The 19,367-nt window shown below is 44.7% G+C and overlaps 1 protein-coding gene and 1 pseudogene across 3 annotated transcripts; one reads left to right on the top strand and one right to left on the bottom strand.

Annotated features, from left to right (window-relative positions):
• Positions 1–5,621: 5,621 nt before the first annotated feature.
• On the bottom strand, positions 5,622–10,036 carry LOC133909519 (inactive leucine-rich repeat receptor-like protein kinase CORYNE). 3 transcript variants are annotated; one of them, XM_062351982.1, is made up of 3 exons: positions 8,445–10,036; positions 6,046–6,366; positions 5,622–5,971 (listed from the first exon to the last, which is right to left on the bottom strand). In XM_062351982.1, exons 1-2 carry the CDS (start codon positions 9,389–9,391, stop codon positions 6,057–6,059), a joined length of 1,257 nt encoding a protein of 418 aa, XP_062207966.1. In that variant the 5' UTR covers positions 9,392–10,036; the 3' UTR covers positions 5,622–5,971; positions 6,046–6,056. The 3 variants fall into 3 exon arrangements, with proteins under 3 accessions (XP_062207966.1, XP_062207965.1, XP_062207964.1); XM_062351981.1 differs by having other exon boundaries at positions 5,622–6,366; positions 8,445–9,635; positions 9,727–10,035; XM_062351980.1 differs by having other exon boundaries at positions 5,622–6,366; positions 8,445–10,034.
• Positions 10,037–14,435: 4,399 nt separating this feature from the next.
• LOC133909518 (uncharacterized) lies at positions 14,436–18,674 on the top strand (annotated as a pseudogene).
• The last annotated feature ends 693 nt before the right edge of the window (positions 18,675–19,367 follow it).

Here is a 19,367-nt window from a genome sequence, read left to right as displayed (position 1 = left end):
CAGCTGACCTTGTGCCTGATTGGCCGTTCCCAGCTTCGCAGAGGTAAGAAAATAGGGTCTCCTAAATTCAGACGCAGACGCACAACCAGAAGGAAGAAACATTCAAAGCACGCGTGTTCTTATTGCTGGTCGCTGTCCCCCGTGCGCTTCCCGTCCAGAGAAACTAAAGTCATCTCCCAAAACACACCAGCTACCACCCATGGCAGCATGAGGGAAACATCAAGGCAAGACGCTTACACGTGCTAATCACCAGCACTTAGGAATGTGTATGTTCGAACAAAACGAACACAACAGAATAACCCTGGAAATTGCCACATCTCTGAAGAAAGTATTTGAAACGCAGACACCTGACAGTTTCAAATGAATTTTACAGGCATATGAGTGAATTTTATAAGAGAGCCTAAAAATGCTGTGGCCCTTGCCCTGGGTAGGCTTTGGCCTTTGAGTGGGTCAAAAAGCTCATCCTCTCGGGGAGGAGAGCAGCACTGGACTACCGGAGCATGCAGGCAAGGACGGCTGTATAGAGAGTGAGAGAGAGACGCCGACAGGTCGTAGCGCCGTGCCGCACGCCTGCCTGTGCCCCTTGCTTCTACAGGCGATCAATCGTACGCGGATCACAGGCCGATGGCGACGTGTGCGACGAACTCTGTGCCTACGTACTCCAAGGCCCGGCTGTGAGTAAGCTAAGCACGGCCGTCCGAGACCAGGCAGAAGCGGACAGCCCACCGCTGCGCTGCAGCGAGAGAGGGGTGAGGCCATCGAATCCGGATCCCCTGATTTCAGGGCCTGACATGTGAGAGATGATACAGGTATTTGCAGTCGAATAACTGTGTAAAACAATGATGTACCGGTTTTTACTGTTTATAAAGTACTGTTTATAATTCTTATACATATATTTGGGATGGAACTACTCAGGTCACAGATCCCAATTCCGTGCGATCCTGGCCATGGCCAGTACCAAGTACGCCTTTTCATCAGTCACCTCGGCGACCGTAAAAGGGCCGCCCCATCGTATGGCCCGAGAAGATGATGGAGCTTTTTTATTTTTATATTTTGAAAATAAAAAATTATAAAACTACATGTAAGTTTATTTTTAAAAAATAGATAGTTACTAAAATAGAGTCAGTACTCACTAACATTAGAGAGAGAAGAAGTCGACGACCATAATATAAGCAAATGCCAGTTATAAACTAGAATCGATAACAGCTTAGTGCAACAGGATCACATAATATCTTGACTAAAGCTAACACCATATCAAACATGGCCAACAACAGCACACCGGCCCATAGCCATGGTGCGAACGCCGACTGAAGCTCATCACAGATAAGGAAACACTAACAACATCTCGACGACAAAGGCACATGCACACACTTATGGCCATGACGTTCAACAAGCACTCGGCGACGCTTAGACCCCCTGCTGGCTCGCCGGCGGCCCTCTAATACCTAGTCGACCACATGAGCACCACAACAAAACAAAAAGGGGCAACAACCATTTGTACCCATCTAAATTCATGACAGCAATGCCCACCTCCATGGCCATGGCGCAAAGCCATCCGGATCCCATCGCAGAACAAGAGTAGTCAGTCAAAATCACAGCACACCATCTCCACGGCCACGACGACAAGGCACCGATGGGATTCATCCTAACACAAAGATCAGTCGGCCAACACACACAACACCTCTTCTATAGACGCAGCCAACAAGAGCCAGCTGGATCACAGAACAACATAACCATCGCACGGTGCGACACGAAGGCCAGCCAATCACCATAGCTCAAAGAGTAGCCGATCACCAAGATCACAAATTCACGGACGCGACAAAGAGGCACCGACAAGATTACCACATGCTCGCGTACGGACGTGGCCCTAAGGCTAGACGGTGACACCTGCTCATGCACGGACGCGGCCCGAAGGCCAACCAACGACACCTACTTACACACGGACGCGACCCGAAGGCCGGCCGACGACACCTACTTACACACGGACGCGACCCGAAGGCCAGCCGACGACACATACTTACACACGGACGCGACCCGAAGGCTGGCCGACGACACCTACTTACACACGGATGTGATTCGAAGGCTGACCGGCGACACCTTCTTACGCGCGGATGCGACCCGAAGGTCGGCCGGCAACACCTTCTTGCACGGACGCGGCGCAAAGGCCGGCAGAGACACCTGCTTACCTGGCATATGTAGCACATATGGAGGGGGAGGGGAAATGGATCATTGCAGAGACCCACCGGCAAGGGCTCCGGCGGCCATGGGGCTCCGGCGAGATGACATGTGTGGTGAGGATGCCTCTCTCAATGGATCTCCCTCCTCTCTCTTCCCTCTCTCTCTCTGGCTCTCTTCTCTTCTCTCTCGGATCTGTCATTTTTTCTACCACAAGCACCCCTCCCCGGGCTATATAGCCGGTGACTAGGGTTCTTACGCGATAAAATTAGATCTAAGCGTTAGGGGGATAAGAACGGGAAGGGATAGGGACGGGTGCACACTGCTTGGGCGAGCGACAGCGCGGCTCAGGAGAGCACGAGCGTGGCCAAGATGGCGCGCTCGATCGGCTCCAGCCCAAGGAGCAGAGAGACTAGGGAAGGAGAGAACAGGGGAGGAGAGAGTGGCTCGGGCGCGAGGGGAAGCGATGGTGCGGCTCGAGTGTAGAGAAGAGGCGACGCATGCGAGAGAGGGAAGCGGTAGTGGCTCGGGCGCGGGGAGAAGAGGAACAAGCGTCTGGGGCACTTAGTGCAGGTGGCAGCCGAGTGGATAAGGTGCAGGGAGATGGGCCGAGCTGGCTCGGGCTGGGAGAGGAGAAGGTAAACAAAGGTCAGCCATAAACTAGAATCTGCAGCAGCTTAGCGCAATAAGATCATAGAACATCTTGACTAAAGCTAACACCATATCAAACATGGCCAACAACAGCACACCAGCCCATTGTCATGGCGCGAACACTAGCCGAAGCTCATCACAGATAAGGAAACACTAACAGTATCTCGGCGATAAAGGCATATACACACACTTATGGCCATGACGTTCAGCAAGCGCTCAACGACGCTTAAACCCACTGTCGGCTCACCGACGACCCTCTAACACCCAGTCGGTCACATGAGCATCACAACAAACAAAAGAGGCAACAACCATTTGTACCCATCTAAATTCTTGATAGCAATGCCCACCTCCATGACCATGGCGCAAAGCCATTCGGATCCCATCGCAGAACAAGAGTAGCCAGCCAAAATCACAGCACACCATCTCCACGACCACAATGACAAGGCATCAGTCAGATTCATCCCAACACAAAGATCAGCCGGCCAACACACACAACACCTCTTCTACGAATGCGGCCAACAAGAGCCAGCCGGATCACAGAACAAAATAACCATCGCACGGTGCGACACGAAAGTCGGCCAATCACGATAGCACAAAAAGTAGCTGGCCACCAAGATCACAACTTCACGGACGAAGCAAAAGAAGCACTGACCGGATTACCACATGCTCATGCATGGATGCGGCCCGAAAGCCGGGCGGCGACACCTGCTCACGCACGGACGCGACCCAAAGGCCAGCCAGCGACACCTGCTTGCACGGATGTGACGCAAAGGCCGGCCAACACACCTACTTGCATAGCCACGACACAAAGGCCGGCCAGCACACCTGCTTGCACGGCGCGACGCAAAGCGTCGGCCGGCATCTGTAGCACATATGGAGGGGGAGGGGAAACGAATCATTGCAGAGATCCACCAGCAAGGGCAACAACGGCCATGGCGCTCCAGCGAGATGACCTATGCGGCGAGGATGCCTCTCTTAATGGATCTCCCTCCTCTCTCTCTAGCTCTCTCCTCTAGCTCTCTTCTCTTCTCTCTCAGATCTGACCTTTTTTCTACTGCGAGCATCCCTCCTCAGGCAATATAGTTAGTGGCTAGGTTTCCTAAGTGATAAAATTAGATTGAGGTGTTGGGGGATAAGAACGGAAAAGAATAAGGACGTGTGCGCGCGGCTTGGGTGAGGGGCAATGCGGCTCAGGAGAGTACAAGCGCAGATGCGTGCTCGGTCGGCTCTGGCCCAAGGAGCAGAGAGATTAGGGAAGGAGAGAGCGGCTCGGGCGCGAGGGGAAGCAGCGGCACGGCTCAAGCGCAGAAGAGAGACAGAGCACGCGAGAGAGGGAGGCGGCGGTGGCTCGGGCGTGGGGGGAAGAGGAACATGCGCCCAGGGCACCTAGGGCAGGCGGTGGTCGGTGGATAAGGCGTAGGGAGTTGGGTCGGACCGGCTCGAGCCGGGAGAGGAGGAGAGGGTCGGGCTGGCCAAAAGAATGGGGCTAGCTAGGCTTCTTTTTTTTCTTCTCTTTGTTACGTGCATGTGTACATCCCTAGCGTAAATATATGACAAAATAGTATAGTACTAATGGTGGAGCACGGGCGGGAATCTGGACCGTCGGTCTGCGTATTACGCGGCCAGGATGGCCTGCAGGCCGTGGAGGGGTTCGTGTTGGGATCTGTGGGCCGTACAGGCAAAAGCATGGCCGAGGTCGTCACGGGTCTGCTTTGCTGCTGGCCTGGCCTGGCTTACTCAGCACCACGCCGTCCTTTGCTTGGGCCCCCGTGTTTCCTGGCCCATTGTTCTCCATCACCTGGCTCCAACTCCAAGCATCTCACCCCTATTTGCATCTCCTTCCCCCCCCCCCCCCCCCCTTTTTCTGTACGATATATCCAACTCATGGCTACGGATTTGCCCCCTTTCTTCACCATTTTTCTACTGAAGGAATGCTTTCGTGTTATCTCGCACACGTGTTTTTTCCACAAAATAAAGGGTCGTTTAATCTGATCAAGTAGATTCAAGTAATATCTCTGAGGTATACTGGCTAGTTCGATTCTCACTTCTACCTATTAATGCTAGGGCGGGCCTCCTCCTCTCGAGGATTATTCAAGTAATATCCCTGCTTTACATTAAAAGAGGAGCCCCCTTTGTACCTTTAAACTGTTGGGTGTAAAACAACAACAAAAAGGAAGCAACTTCAACTTTGGCCATTAGCAAACTTTCCAACATGTTAACATGCACACTGCAAAGAAAGAGTACCCTTCCCTAATGCATGCCCCCTCTTTAACCATTTCCCTCTGTTACTATTTCAACTTTCTGCTGCTGCTACTACTACCTAGCAGTGGAAAGGTGCCTCCTTTCAGTGCCCACATGCAAAGCCTGCGATACAGCATGCATGGCCCACAAGGCATGCATTGCAGCCATTGTATGTACCACCTTGCAGTGAAAACTGCTGCAGGCCTTGCAACCTTGTCCTGCTGTACAGGACCACCATTTCACCAGGCCAGGCAGTGCAGTCACACGCTGACAGTGAAACAGAGAGGTTAGGTGGCGATAAAAGCTCTCTGAAATGGTGTTTGCAAGTCTCCAGAAAGATGAGTAGAAGACAGTCGAGCAAAATTTCACCATTGGTCCGGCCTCACATAGGATACTTGTTATTTTCTGTGTCAGACAGAGTCAAAATAGTCTATGCGAGTCTACAAGCACACAAGCACACGACGCACATGGAAGCAGGCAAAGAGGTCAGCAGTATAAGAGTTCATCGGCACATGAGTGCTCTTCTCCTTGCAGACATGGGAGATGAAGAGAAATGTCATCGAATCATTTGGGCCCAACGGCCTGTTAAATACCAGGCATCATCAAATCACAGGCAAGTGGTGGAGCCGATATACATGATGGGTCAATGCATGCTCAATATCCCTCTACGGACTACAGCTAAGTAACAGCAACAGAACCAAGAAAGACAGCTTTCTACAAAGATATATTCACTTTCACATCGCTAGACGCTAAGGCCTCCAGATCATGGGCAAAACATCCGAGGAAGCTCAACCACCAGCATGAAGCTACATAACTGAATTACAGGGAACAGCTGCTTGTTCGGACTCTGAATTTGTTGGTTCCCTTGTGGAACATTTTGGCTTGGGCTCTCCAGCAGAAGACACTGAAAGGTACACGTGCAGTAAGGTTTGATGATCAAACATAATTCAGCGTCTGTGTCATGATGCAGGAACATACAGGGATTAGCATCATAAGCTGTGGAGCTGAGTTAGCATTGCCACGAGTTCATCGCTGGATGGCCGATCGGCTGGCAAATCAGAGAGGCAGACAATGGCAACCCTAACAGCCATGAACATCTCCTCTTCTTCCACCTCCTCCCCTAAGATGCTGCTGTCTAGTGCTTCTTTTGCCTCCCCAGACTGCTGCATGTGCCGGAGCCATCTAGCGAGGCTAACCCGGCCAGTTTCTCCGGAGAAGAATGGATCTGTTGGGTCCCTCCCAGTGAGCAGCACACCCAGGATCATGCCAAGACCATAGACATCACTCTTATCTGTGTACCTGTACCATCAAACAGTTGAATTTAAATGAGATGGGGTACATGATGACTAAACTACATGCGCGAGTTATTAAGGTCTTAATCGTCTCAGGGAAATGTATGGATAGAATCAGACATAAAAGAGTAAATTTTACAAAACTACACTGTGATTGGAAAAACTATTGCAAAACTACATTTCTAAAAACCAATTTCAAAAACTGCACTTTTATTGACATAAGTATCACAAAAATACACTTTTAAGAGTCAATTTAAAAAAACTACACTTAGTTCATGTCACATTTGTGCTCATTTTGTATCGCAAAACTACCTTTTTCAGGGCTTAAAAGTGTAGTTTTGCGATACAAAATGACAACAAATGTGTAGTTTTGTGATATGGCATGGAAATAGTAGTGTAGTTTGGTGAACTTGATTCACATAAGTGTAGTGTTGCGAAAAATACTATTAATAAAAGTGTAGTTTTGTGAAACTAGTTTTAAAAAGTGTAGTTTTGCGATAGTTTTTCCAATCTTAGTGTAGTTTTGTGAAATTTACTCAACACAAGAGGAAAAAAAAATTGCTTTTATTGGCAAAAGAATTAATATACTACCTACTTCCAAGGGTCGTAGAATAAAGATTCACCGTGACTAAAACAAACCATCAACGAGACACTTCTTTGTAGTTAAGATACAACAACAAGAGCAACAATTTTCTTTTGTAGTTAAGATAGACGAGTCTTTTTTCTTTGGTAGAGGAACATAGATCAGTCTTGTTAAAAGCACTTACAATTGGAAATTAACTTTCCAAAAATTTACTGACATAGCTAATAAGTTTGACTAGAAAGAGAATGGAATAAGAATAAAGCGTCAGAAAGCCAATCCTCAAAGGATTTATTCTCTGATGGAGATATGGGAGGTCTGAATGAAAAAGATCGTTTTAAACTTTCAAGAGAAAAAAAAGAGAGCAGAGTGTATTCTCTATGTGCTCGCGCAAGAATATATGAAAAAGCATAAGTATCAAAGGCAGGACAAATGCAGTTCCTCTAACAAAGTGAAGATTCTCATGTTGTGGAAAGCAAAAGTTGGATACCTTCATCAAGCCCTAGGGATAATCATGATTTATATGCTTTATGCCTTCTCTATTATTCTTTTCATCAGTTTAATGGTAATGACTACTACTAATAGTAATTTGGAAAACTCAATGCAACAGATAGGTGTATAAGAGAAAATAATACAGGGCTTTAGCATCTGCAAGTCAATGAATGCATACTGTCTAGAGAGGTAAGAGAACTAAAACTTAAAAAGAGAGAGGAAATAATCTATTGACACAGCATGGAACTTGTAAGTAGTAAGCAAACAAACAGTCAAAGTATTTGTTTTTTCCAAGATACTGCTACAATGCATGTGGTATTAGTCCATATGCAGGTTGTTGTCAGATGTACAAGTATGTTCTCACAAAATCATTACAAGATGTCTTTTAAGTCTACAATGCTCAACTAGACTAGACAATGCAAATAGAAAATATTAAACAAACATCTGTACACATCACAGATTTCTACAATTCCTTTTTCGTATCTCCAGATTTTGACAAAGAAAAAAACTTTAGTTATTTGCATGATCCGATGTTTTTTTAAAAGAATTGTTTGACATTTGATATCCAACAGGTCAACATATACACATCAGCCAGCTGCTTCTAAAATATATTTAGTTTAACCAAAAAAAAAAATACTCAGATTCCACAACATTATTTTTCTTGGGTTAACCTTCTGAGATATGATTAACATGCATTCAGGAATGGTATATAAGTAACACTGAGATGATACTTTATTCTTTAAGTTTGAATCACTTAGGTTTAAATTTCCTCTTCCGTTCAAAATCAACGGCATTGCTAAATCTGAAAATATTCACTTGTATTGTCAACAATAAGCTAAGGCCCCTAGAACGCGGGGATTTCTTTTTCAACATTCCTGCAAGAATTAGACTGTTTCTTGTGAAGTTCATGCTTTCCGAAAGGGGGCAAAGATTGTTGATGAGATTCTTCAGAGATTTAACTAGCTCTATAGATCATACAAGAGAACCTGGAAATGACAATGCATGGATGTTACCTGCTGCTTTGGTGGCACTCTGGAGCAGCGTAGAGGCCACTGCACCATTCTGGATCACCTGAACCTGCAGCAATCAGCCTTGCAACCCCACAATCAGTCAGTATCGGTTCGAAACCTTCGTCTAGCATCACATTCGATGGTTTGAGGTTGCAATGGAGTATCATTGGACTGCACTCAAAATGCAAGTGCCTCAATCCCTTGGCGATCCCAACAGCAATCCTGCTCCTAGCATCCCAATTGAGGCTGAACTGCTGCGACCTCACCCTCTTCATCACATCCTCGAGGCTGCCCCCAGGAACGAAGTCGTACACAAGAGAAAGGCGGTCAGCCTCGCGAACATACGCCTTCAAGGTCATCACATTCTGGTGCCTCACCCGGGCAAGCGCCTCCAGCTGCCTCTGCACCCTTCTCATGTCAGACTTGGATGTGTTCGGGGACACGGACGGCGAGGCTTCAGGGCGGTTGGCTGTGTCGAGCAACTTGACGGCGACGGTGAGGTCATTATCAAGAGCCAGCTTGTAGTACTTGCCATGAGGGCCATGGGCGAACAGCTGAGCGGAGGGGAGCGCGGCCTGGAGGTTCTTTGGGGAGATTTGCGGGTTGAAGGAGACGGGGCCTTTGACGATCGCGGGCGCGTTCTTGGCATGGAGGATGGCCTCGCGGATGGCGTAGAGGAAGGCGAGGGCGAGGAGGAAGCCGGTGAGGGAGCCGAAGAGGACGCCGAGCGCGATGCGGCGGAGGCGGGCGGCGGCGCCGGCTTGCGCGCGGGGAATCTTTGATTGCGGCGGCGGCGGCGGCGGTGGTGAGGATGGCGGGTACTGCGTGGCCATGGGCTCCGAGTGCAGCGGCTGGGAGGAGGCGGGCGCGCACAGGGAGAGGAAGGCGAGTAAGAGGAGCAGCAGAGTTTTGGTAGGGTTTTTGCTCATCATCCCACCTCCTCCCTCCATGGAAACAAGAACCAGACTCGTTGGCAAAAAAACAAAGAAAAATCCTCGGGCAGGAAAGGGGGAAAATGCTCAATGCTCAGGATCAAACGAGGTTCAAGATGCCATTTTTTGCTTGGCTATTGCTTATCTCACTCACACCCCAGTGTTCCTTCATGGAAATCAAAGAACTGGAGCTGCCAAGGATACTATAAGCGAGGAACTTGTGCATCAAAGGAGCTTCAACTTGTGCACGGGTCCTCCTGATCTATACCCACAGAAATTTTGCAAGAAGAAAGATAAAAAAAGAGCAGTTGCCCAAGGCAACCGGAGAAGAGAGAACCTGGAAACAGAAGTACCTGAAGAAGAGCCTGGATAGAGACAACAACGAGAAAACACCTCCTTTCTCCTCCCAGGCCAGTCACTCTGGAGGAGAAGGCAGCCGGCTCAAGCGCTTCTCGCCTCCCACCAAGAAATCAACCAAGATTGCTGCCCCCTCCGCTGCTCCACTCTCTTCTCGGTCTCTCACACTCCCTCTTCTCCCTCCAGAAAGCTTCAAACTGAAACGACACGTAGCAAGAATTATCCAAAGCTGAGCTCTCTTCTCACTAAGTTCCTCGGACAGCAGAGCAGTGTGGCATTGGTGTGGGCGCCTAAAACTGAAAAGCCGAGACTTTTGTTCACGCATCTTCTTCAGCGGGCTCGGCTCGGCTCGGCTTTGCACCCACCAATCACAGTGATCGGACCGGACATTCTCCCCGCCGCTTTACCACGATTTACAAGTTGAAATAAATAGATTAATTATAAAAATAAGATTATATAATTTAACTTCTAATTATAACAGTATAGTAATTTATTTTCTATTAGTTTATATAATTTATTTTTTACCATCTAATTTTTACAATCCACGATTTATAACCTGTGTAAAGAAGTCTGAGAAGGAGCAAAGATGCTTCGGGCCTGTGCGCAATGGCCAACACTGTTTCAAATCTTTATTTTAATATGTCCTTTCTCAAAGTGAGTACTCTCACGTCTTTCCATAAAATATATGTATGATTAATATTGACGAATAGAGTTAGAATGAATAGTCACTTTAATAAATTTCTTTCGAAACTGATGAGGTTCTCTTATTTAATCATTCGACATATCTTAAAATCTCAACAGAAGCAAAAATAATAGGGAGATTGTTTAAGAATGAAAGTTACAAGGCAACTCGAATCTATGAATGCATTTAAGACCATTCTAAGTCTTAGTACATAAAAGTTTACAATTTTAAATCAACACAAGCAACCTATAGAGGCAAACTCACTAATTTGATATAACAGAGGCAAGATAATTCAATACTTACTTGTATACCTATATATGTGAAATTGATGTCTCTTAATAGCAAAGAGAATCACTTCATAAGGTGCTGAACTTTTAGCCAAAAACCAAAACCAAAAACTCGTCCAAAAAGAAAACTTGCAATAAAACACGAAGCCAATAAAAAGAGACTAGAAGGAGATGAACACGAACACAGGAGGAAACTTTCACTTCATTTTAACAAGAAGTCAGCCCTATTTTAAACAAATTATAAAGTATTTTCCTCTTACAAATGTTAAATCTATCGTCTCTTCTCATTGAAAACCTAGCTCTCAAGTATAAATAGTTTGCTCAATCCATCCCTATAGCCTTATCTTTCTATTTATATATGTAAAGAAGTAGCTTGACTCTTAAGCTTCTTTATTTATAAAATACCCATCGCTTACAATAGTCTCCTATCTACTACCGAGGTATTTTAGTCTTTTTTTCTCCATCCATCGAACGGCCGTGACATCTTCAAGACTTAGCTTCGTCTCGACGCTAGCTCCGCGATGGTGCCACGTGCATTTCAACCCTCCACGGTTTTTTAGGCCAAATTGCGAAACCGCCTCATATGCTTCTTAAAGTGTGACTCACAACTGTTTGTTTTGACCTCAAGCAAACATTCCAATATCGACATGTGTACTTTAGCTTGTATTCTTGACCACCGGTAAGTCTCTCCAGCTCTCGACCCCTCAGACCGGCTTGTCACTTGCACCGGTATTCCCTTCACGTGACTTTGTTAGCATACCGTCTTCATCCTTCCTTTTAAGTTTTGCTTGACTTCTATATGCATAGTTAGGATCACCCTCGACTTCCTTGGCCTCCTCGATCGTCTAGAACTAAACACCCCGTTTTGCCTCTATCATCCCGTCATCGTTCACCAAGTTACATCCATGATCTACACATCATGAGACAAGTAGACATGTATCTCCAAAACACCATATATACTTATCACAAGTTAGTTCAAATTAAATCCTTGTTGAAAAACACAGTCCAAAGAAAACATAAACACTAGATGTTCTGGTGTGTATTGTCTCTTAACACCGGACCATCCGGTGAACACAATATTTTTTTTAATCTCAAAACCTCTTTAGAAAACTCTTCGGTGAGTACAACTGCATCATACCTCATTTTGCAACATCTCTGTTAATTGGTCTAGTGAAACCTCCGGTGCTCACATAGCTCATCATCGGGCTATCCGATGTGCGTCTTCTCTCTGGCAAAAAAAAAAAAAAAACCCAGACTTCTCTGAAAAATTGTCCGATGTTCACATACTCCAAACACTGGACCATCCAGTGTAACATTCAAATGTTGTCACCAAAGAAAAATACTCCGGCATGCACTGGTCTGATCACCGAATTATCCGATGCTGTCTTTAAATACTCAGGGGATCATCCGATGTGTATAAATTCCTACACACCGGCTCATCCGGTGAGTGTAATGATTTTTTCTCTGGAAACCTATTAGAAAACTCTTCGGTGAATTCAAGGTCCATCAACAGATAATCCGATAAGTAAAACTGTATCATACCTCATTTGCAAATCTCAGTTAATTGTCTGGTAAAACCTCCAGTGCTCATACAGCTCATCATCGAACTATCTTGTGTACATTTTCTCTCTGTCACACTTCTTTAAAAAACTGTCCGGTGTTCATACCATCCGGTGCAATATTCAAATTTGGCGCCAAAGAAATAATACTCCGACATACATTACTTCTAATCACCGGACTATTCGATGTGCAGAACAGTTTGACACTGAAAAACTACATCTTTGTTAAATGCTTTAGTGTTTTGTTTCTAAGTGCTCACCGGATTATCCACTATATATAAATTTCTATACATCGGGCTATCTAATGAGTACAATTTTCTCTAGATTTTGATAAAACTATGCCAACTTCACTTCCTTTGTCATGATTATACTCATCAAAAGTAAATTAAAATATATTTTAATTTGTTTTCTCAGTACTGACGGTAAGTAGTTCTCTTTGTCTCAATACTAGTGGTTCTGGTCATAAGCTTTCCTTTCCACATTTGGTACTCTCGTTCACCGTGGAAAACACTGGTCAAAACACACATCATGCTCTACTGATGCTACTACTTACAAACCTGCAAGTAATTCTCAACTGCTTAACCTCTCCGCTGATCCAAAAAATGGAACTCGCCAAATAGGTCCTTAATTGTTTCAATCAATCAGTGCCTGCTTCAGGAGTTACCATCAGTAATTCGCTCACTACGGTTACTGTACGAGGTTAATCTCTTCAGGTGGCCGTAGCCCGTAGTAGAATCAATGCTCCGGAACCCGGACGAACTCGACGGATGAAACTTTTTGTTGGCTGCCGCTTTTGACCAATGAGTTTTTTACATTACTCTATTTATATATATTTTATTATTTCATATGATATTCTCCTTTTAATTTAATTTAAATTCAAGCAAATTTAAATATACACAAAGTCATTTAAACACTTATGAAATGTATATAAATATGAATATGCATAAATTAAGGTGTTCATAAAAAGTCATCACAATTAATTCATCTCATCCCATCTATCTAAGCAAATAAAAACTGACACATCATATTTATCCTAATAAAAAAAATTAAATCGTCATAGAAAAAACATAAATAATCATATCTCATTTAAACCCACTCCCCAAACAAACACACGGGTGTTTGAGGGCAGGCGGGGTAATTATACCCGGGCCCGTACTTTGAGATGCCCTTTACCCTTTCCTGCCGCTTGTGTTCGTCCCTCTTTTCGTTAGCCGCGACGTCTCCCTGACATGTGGGGACACCCCTGGACCCCATCACCCGCGCCACGTGCAAGGAAACGGGCCGCGGGCCGTTCTCGCGGGCTCGGTTAGGTCCTTCGATTTTATGGGCCGTTCTGTTTGCAGCTACACTACCTCAGCCAATACGAAGCCCATTCTGAGATGCGCCGTCAAATGGAGGCGTTCGTTACGAAGCAGTTGAGTCCACGCCGGCTGGGACAACGCTCTGACAAGTAGGGTCCCTTTTTTCTTTCCGAAAAGTATTTCGGAATGCTATTCTTAATTGCGATCCGACTTTTTTTTGCATCAAACCTCCAAATTCGGACCCTTTTGCAGAAAACAGCCCATATCTATCCAGTAGAAATTTACATTTCGATCTCTTCTTAAAACATAATCCATAAATAAATTCTTAAAAAATATATAGTAGATCTTTTTTTGTGTCATAATAATTTTTTTCTTTTTGCACGACAGTTAACACGTCACCAATTATCACGATATAGTACTATTTAACAACGGTGTTAATAATAATGACACCCATCAATCAATACTTTCTCTGTTTTTTAATACTTGTCACTTTTGATCATTTTATTTATTTTTAAATACTTGTCACTTCATTTTTTTTAATATAGTTTTCAATTTTATCCCTACAAAATATCTCTTATTCACTTATTTACGGTAAGTTCTAATATTTTAGCTAGTTTCTAAAGATATTTTTATCATTTCATATTTAAAATTTATACTATCTTTGGCATGCGTGTTTAATAAAAATGATAAGTATTGAAAAATAGGAGCATTCATGATCCTAATTTTTTCAAAAAAGCCCCATATTTGGACCTAGTGTAAAACTAGAAAGCCAACGAGCTATTGATAATTATTACAGAGATGACAAGTCACACTCAGCCATTACTACTTATTGGAGTGGAAAAAAACGAATATGCCACTGGTTTAGGCTGTAGAGTGTGAAGTCCAACTAAACACCGAAACCAGCATCTGCACTGATCGAATTGCCTTCCCGCGAGGTAATCGATGCCTCGGTGCTAGGGTTTAGGGCTTCCTCGCCCAATTCCATCCACCCCTCGGAGCTGCATCGATCGGTTCGGTAAGAACCAACCAACCATGTAGCCCCAATCCCGTTCCCCATTTCCGTTTGATTACGTTTCCGATTATGGGAGTAGGTTAATCCAACGCGCGGGCTCAAATGTGGTGAATCTGTTTACCCCAATTTGAATTTTGGGGTAGAATGCTTGCTTCTGATCGGATCTTGCGGATACCGAGGAGGATTTCGGTGCAGGATGGAGGAGGGGGACGCCGAGGCGGCTCAGAGGGACGCGATCACCGCGAAGATGCGCGGCCATGACTACGCCGGCGCGAGGACGCTGCTGCTGGAGACGCTGCAGACCAACCCCAGGCTCGAGAGCGCCGTCGAGATGCTCTCCGTGCTCGAGGTCCTCTGCGCCGCGGGGAAGGCGCACCCCGGTCGCAGCCGTGGGATGGACTGGTACAGGGTTCTCCAGGTCCTGCCATGGGATGACGCTGCCAGAGTTGAGGCGCAGTACAGGATCATTGTAGCTCAGGTGGAGCCTGTCAGGGGTGAGCTGCCCGTGCTGAATTGGCTCTCAGGCTTGTCAAGGAGGCATATACGGTGCTGTCTGGTCCAGCGAAGAGAGCACAGTTCGATTCGAGGGACACTTTTCTCAATTTGCTCGTTCCGGTGTTGTTGATGGACCGACTCCTCGTAATACAGCAGCTGATTCTGACAAGTTAAAAAGTTTTCACACAAAGGATATTAGGACAGTGGATATTACAAACAATGTAGCCTTGGATATTCAGTTCACCGACAAGTCATGTTTCGATGAAGAGAAGAAATGGTTTGTGCAGGCTTGCCATTCGTTTGTGGCCGAGTCATGGTTCAAGCCCTATCCGCAATCTCATGAAGAGAAGAAATGGTCTCGTGCAGGCTTGCCATTCGTTTGTGGAACTTTCGTTGCGGAAGAATGTCAAATCTCACTAACTTGTCCAACTATGTTCTGTTATCAAATCTCGAGCGATAACCTGAATTGACGTCTTGAAGTATATCCCCAGAAAGGAGAGGTATGTGCCATCTACAGTGACTGGGACATTGGGTGGTGCACTGATCCTGGGATGTGGAAGAAGAATGCCTTTTCTGTTGTAGAAATTCTTACCAGTTACTCAGAAGACTCAGGTTGCACAGTTGCACACTTGGTAAAGGTAGATGGATATACATGTGTTTTCTGGAGGTACTTGAGGAGTGGAACAGAGCACGTGTTACAAGTCCACAGTGAGAATTTGCTCATGTTTTCTCACAAGATCCCTTCTTTTAAATGTACTGATGAGGTTGGAACTATGTTCGAGCTTGAACATTCTGCAGTTCCAGAAAATCTGCAGCACAAAAATACATTGGCATGCATTTCTCCTTCGTCCCCACTTCCAGGTTTACATAATGACACAATTGGATTCCGTGAAACTGCTGTTGCACAATTCTCAAATCCTTCAACAAGCAATATCAATTCAGGTGCCCCCTTGCAAGGGATGATGAGCTGCAATAACAAGTTGTCCCCCGAGGATTTTCTGGAGGGGCAGGTATGGGCTGTATATGATTCTCGGGACCGGCTGCCTAGGTCTTGTGTCAAAATAATCCGTGTGGTTTCAAGTACTGCAGTTTTTGTGTTGAAGTTGGAACCTAACCCTATGCTTAATGAAGAAATGCGGTGGGTTGAAGATGGCCTACCGGTTGCTTATGGGGTATTTCGGGCTGGTACTGAAAATACTTACAAGGACATCTGGGAATTCTCTCACCCTGTAGAGTGTGATTGGAGTGCAAAGAGGTCTTTCTACCGAATTTTCCCTAAGAAAGGGGAAATATGGGCTATGTACTAAAATTGGGCGATCACCTTGAATAGCACTGATATTGACAAATGTGAACCTCGCATGGTTGAGATCCTCTTGGACTACTCTAATGAAAATGGAGTCAATGTGTGCAGCTTGGCTCGGGTAAAAGGTTGCTTAACCTTTTTCCATAGGATAGTAATGGAAGATTTCCATTTGACAAGGTGGATTCCAAGGTCTGAAATGCTCAGCTTTTCCCATCACGTTCCTGCTTTCTTTGTTATTGAAATTAAAAATCATGATATACTGAAAGGGTCCTGGCATCTGAAACCAAGTGCCCTTCCTACAAGAATCATACATTAAAGCATGGATAGTAGCACAAGTAGCCGATGCCCAATTGTAATGACTCAACCCTTCTCTTTTGCTCCATCTTTTATAGATTTATTGCCTCCATGGATGATGTTGTCCTGATTGTTTTATCTGTGTATAGAACTGTTTGATCAGCTCTTCCTACATTCTGATGCTTTACCAATTTCAAATCAGGACTGACAGGTGTTAAAATTAGGATAATGAGGTTTTTGCCATGAAAAAGGACAAAACCAAATGAGAAATCAATGTAACTGAAATTACGGTTACACTAAAAGCAACAGCTGAAATGATGCGTACTGTAGCATTATTTTACCATTTGCATCAACTGCCCATTTGTACTGCAGCCACTGCTACAGGCTCCCGAGTTGGGGTTATTTGTTTACAGACCCTTCTGTTCTTTTGGTTGCTTCTTGATGAGCATTGTATGCAATCACTGTCTGCTTCATGCCTAATTAATATTTAGTGTAATGGGGCATGATGGTTGAATTAATGAAAAATGATCCCTCTTGAGTTGTTGTTGCGATCCCTCTTGAGTGGATCTGCCGACACTGCATTGTCGTCGAAGAAAGTGAACCCATAATCGCCAACTAATAACATGTGTTTTGAAGTTCCCTGTGGAGGGTGTCCAGAATATCTTTGTTAATATTCAATGGTTTTATTGAGATGATCTGTCTCCATATCAACATATGATGGTTGCAGGCTTGCAAACAAGAAAATGATGTCTTCTGTAGTCACTCTTTTAAGCTGTTTGATGGTCCATATCAGAACAGTATCAATCAAGGACAACTGACTTGTGGATCACCAAAAGATTCCTTTTTCTTGTTATTTGGATTTCTTGCAAGGCTTGTTACTTGATTTATGTCTTTACTTGCAGCGAATCTTATGCATCCATACATATGTCAGCATTGTGATATTTACAATTCCAATGCAACAATTGAGTTGTGATTAAGTATCCAAAACAGAAACACCGAATTCTGTCCAATTCTTGCGTGCTGGATATCTTTTTGCTCAGTTTCAGCCTTGTAATTTTCTCCTTTCAAAGGAAATGTTAGGTTAGAATAAGTAGTGTATTTTGCGGTCCTTTTATGTGACGTAGGCAGCTTAGAACAAAAATTAGATAATACTTTGATATGATTGTACTTCTGGCAATCAGACTTTATGGTGTGCGCTGTTTTGTGTTGTCATTTGTAGTACGCTACTAGTTTCCAGCAAGTCTAAATGATTTTGCTGATTTAACTTATTATTTTTTGTGATGGTTTTCAGACAAGTCCTCACCAGTTGATTGCTGTAGTGGTCCGCCGTCGGTGATGGATCGCCGACGAGGGAGACTACGAGATCATCAGGTACAGAGAGGGGCAGAGGGGGGAAGAAGACAGCAGGAAGGAGGTGGCGAATAGTTCATACTTGGTCGACAAGACGATGACCACCTACAGGATTCGTTTTTAACCAGTACACCAGCGGGTGAGGATTCCTCGATCCGTCCGACTTCGATTCGGCCCATGCACACCTATCGGTGTTTACAACCCATTACAAGCTGGCTCCACACGCAACTCATGCCTTCACGCCTTTCCCGCTTGATCTTCAGTAGTCACCTTCTGCTGTTGGCATGCTCCTTTCGTCAGAGCTCCCACGGCGGCCAGTAGGGCCGTGACATTTGCTTGTTGCATGAGCATAATCTATGCGTTTTTCTTGTGCTCAGGTGCAACTATTTTTAAGTGTTCTTACATTCATGTATGAGGTTTCCTGGCTTCCAACTGGCTTAAAGAAACTTAAGAATGACAGAGACAGATGAATTCATAATTCAGTAGGGACGTGAAGCATTCTGTGGTATTAATACGCAAGTCTGGAGATTGCTTCCTCTACCATCCAGGTGTCAATATCACACATAAAAATATAGCGAAAATGTATGTTACTCTGGAAACTACACGTTGTGAGTACGACTCGAAAAGTGGAAGTTACTGTCCTAGCTGATCTTGAAACTTGAAAGTGCAATCTTGGTCAGTAGCGTGCTCAGAAAGGGAAATAGGTGGGCAGAAACATGCTAGAATTGCCCCTTGGTTTTGACATGGAGTACGCATCATTTTCTGAATTTTCATTAGGGTACCTCAGGTCTTCAGTTATTTATGGTGATGTGTATGGTATGTTTTTAACTATCTAGCTGCCTACAGTTTTCAAAGTTATTAGGTAGCGTGTCAGTTTGTCCTTAAAAATGGATGCTAACTACCACCATGAAAACGATAGCTGTTTATCAGAATTATGGGGGTCAGTCTTGTGTAAGACATCAATCGGGGCCAATGAGCTTTGGCCCCTTTTTTGGGAGATTCTGGGCCCTGAACATTCAGTTTTCTCACATGTTTTCAAAATTAAGTTTCCACTGAAATACATAGAGGCATTATGTTAACTTCCTTCTCAGTTCAAACTCCACACGGTGTAGGTTGAACAATGAATGCATGCCAGTGATGATCTTGGTTTTTTGCTTCAATTCTGGGGTTTGTGAGATTGATAGTTCCTCTTTGCCTACCAAAATTAAGAATAGTAACTTGATGTTTCTTATCCATCCCTTTTTGTGACTTTTAAGGATGAAGTACTAGTATATATTATGTGTTTCATGCTAAAAGAACATTAAAGCCACCTAGAGATAGTATACCTAAAGAGCACTTCGACTCTCCCTTTATA

Source organism: Phragmites australis, chromosome 2 (assembly GCF_958298935.1).
Source record: "Phragmites australis chromosome 2, lpPhrAust1.1, whole genome shotgun sequence".
Lineage (NCBI taxonomy): Eukaryota > Viridiplantae > Streptophyta > Magnoliopsida > Poales > Poaceae > Phragmites > Phragmites australis.
Note: the sequence above shows the minus strand (reverse complement) of the source record. Positions and strands in the feature narration are given on the sequence as shown.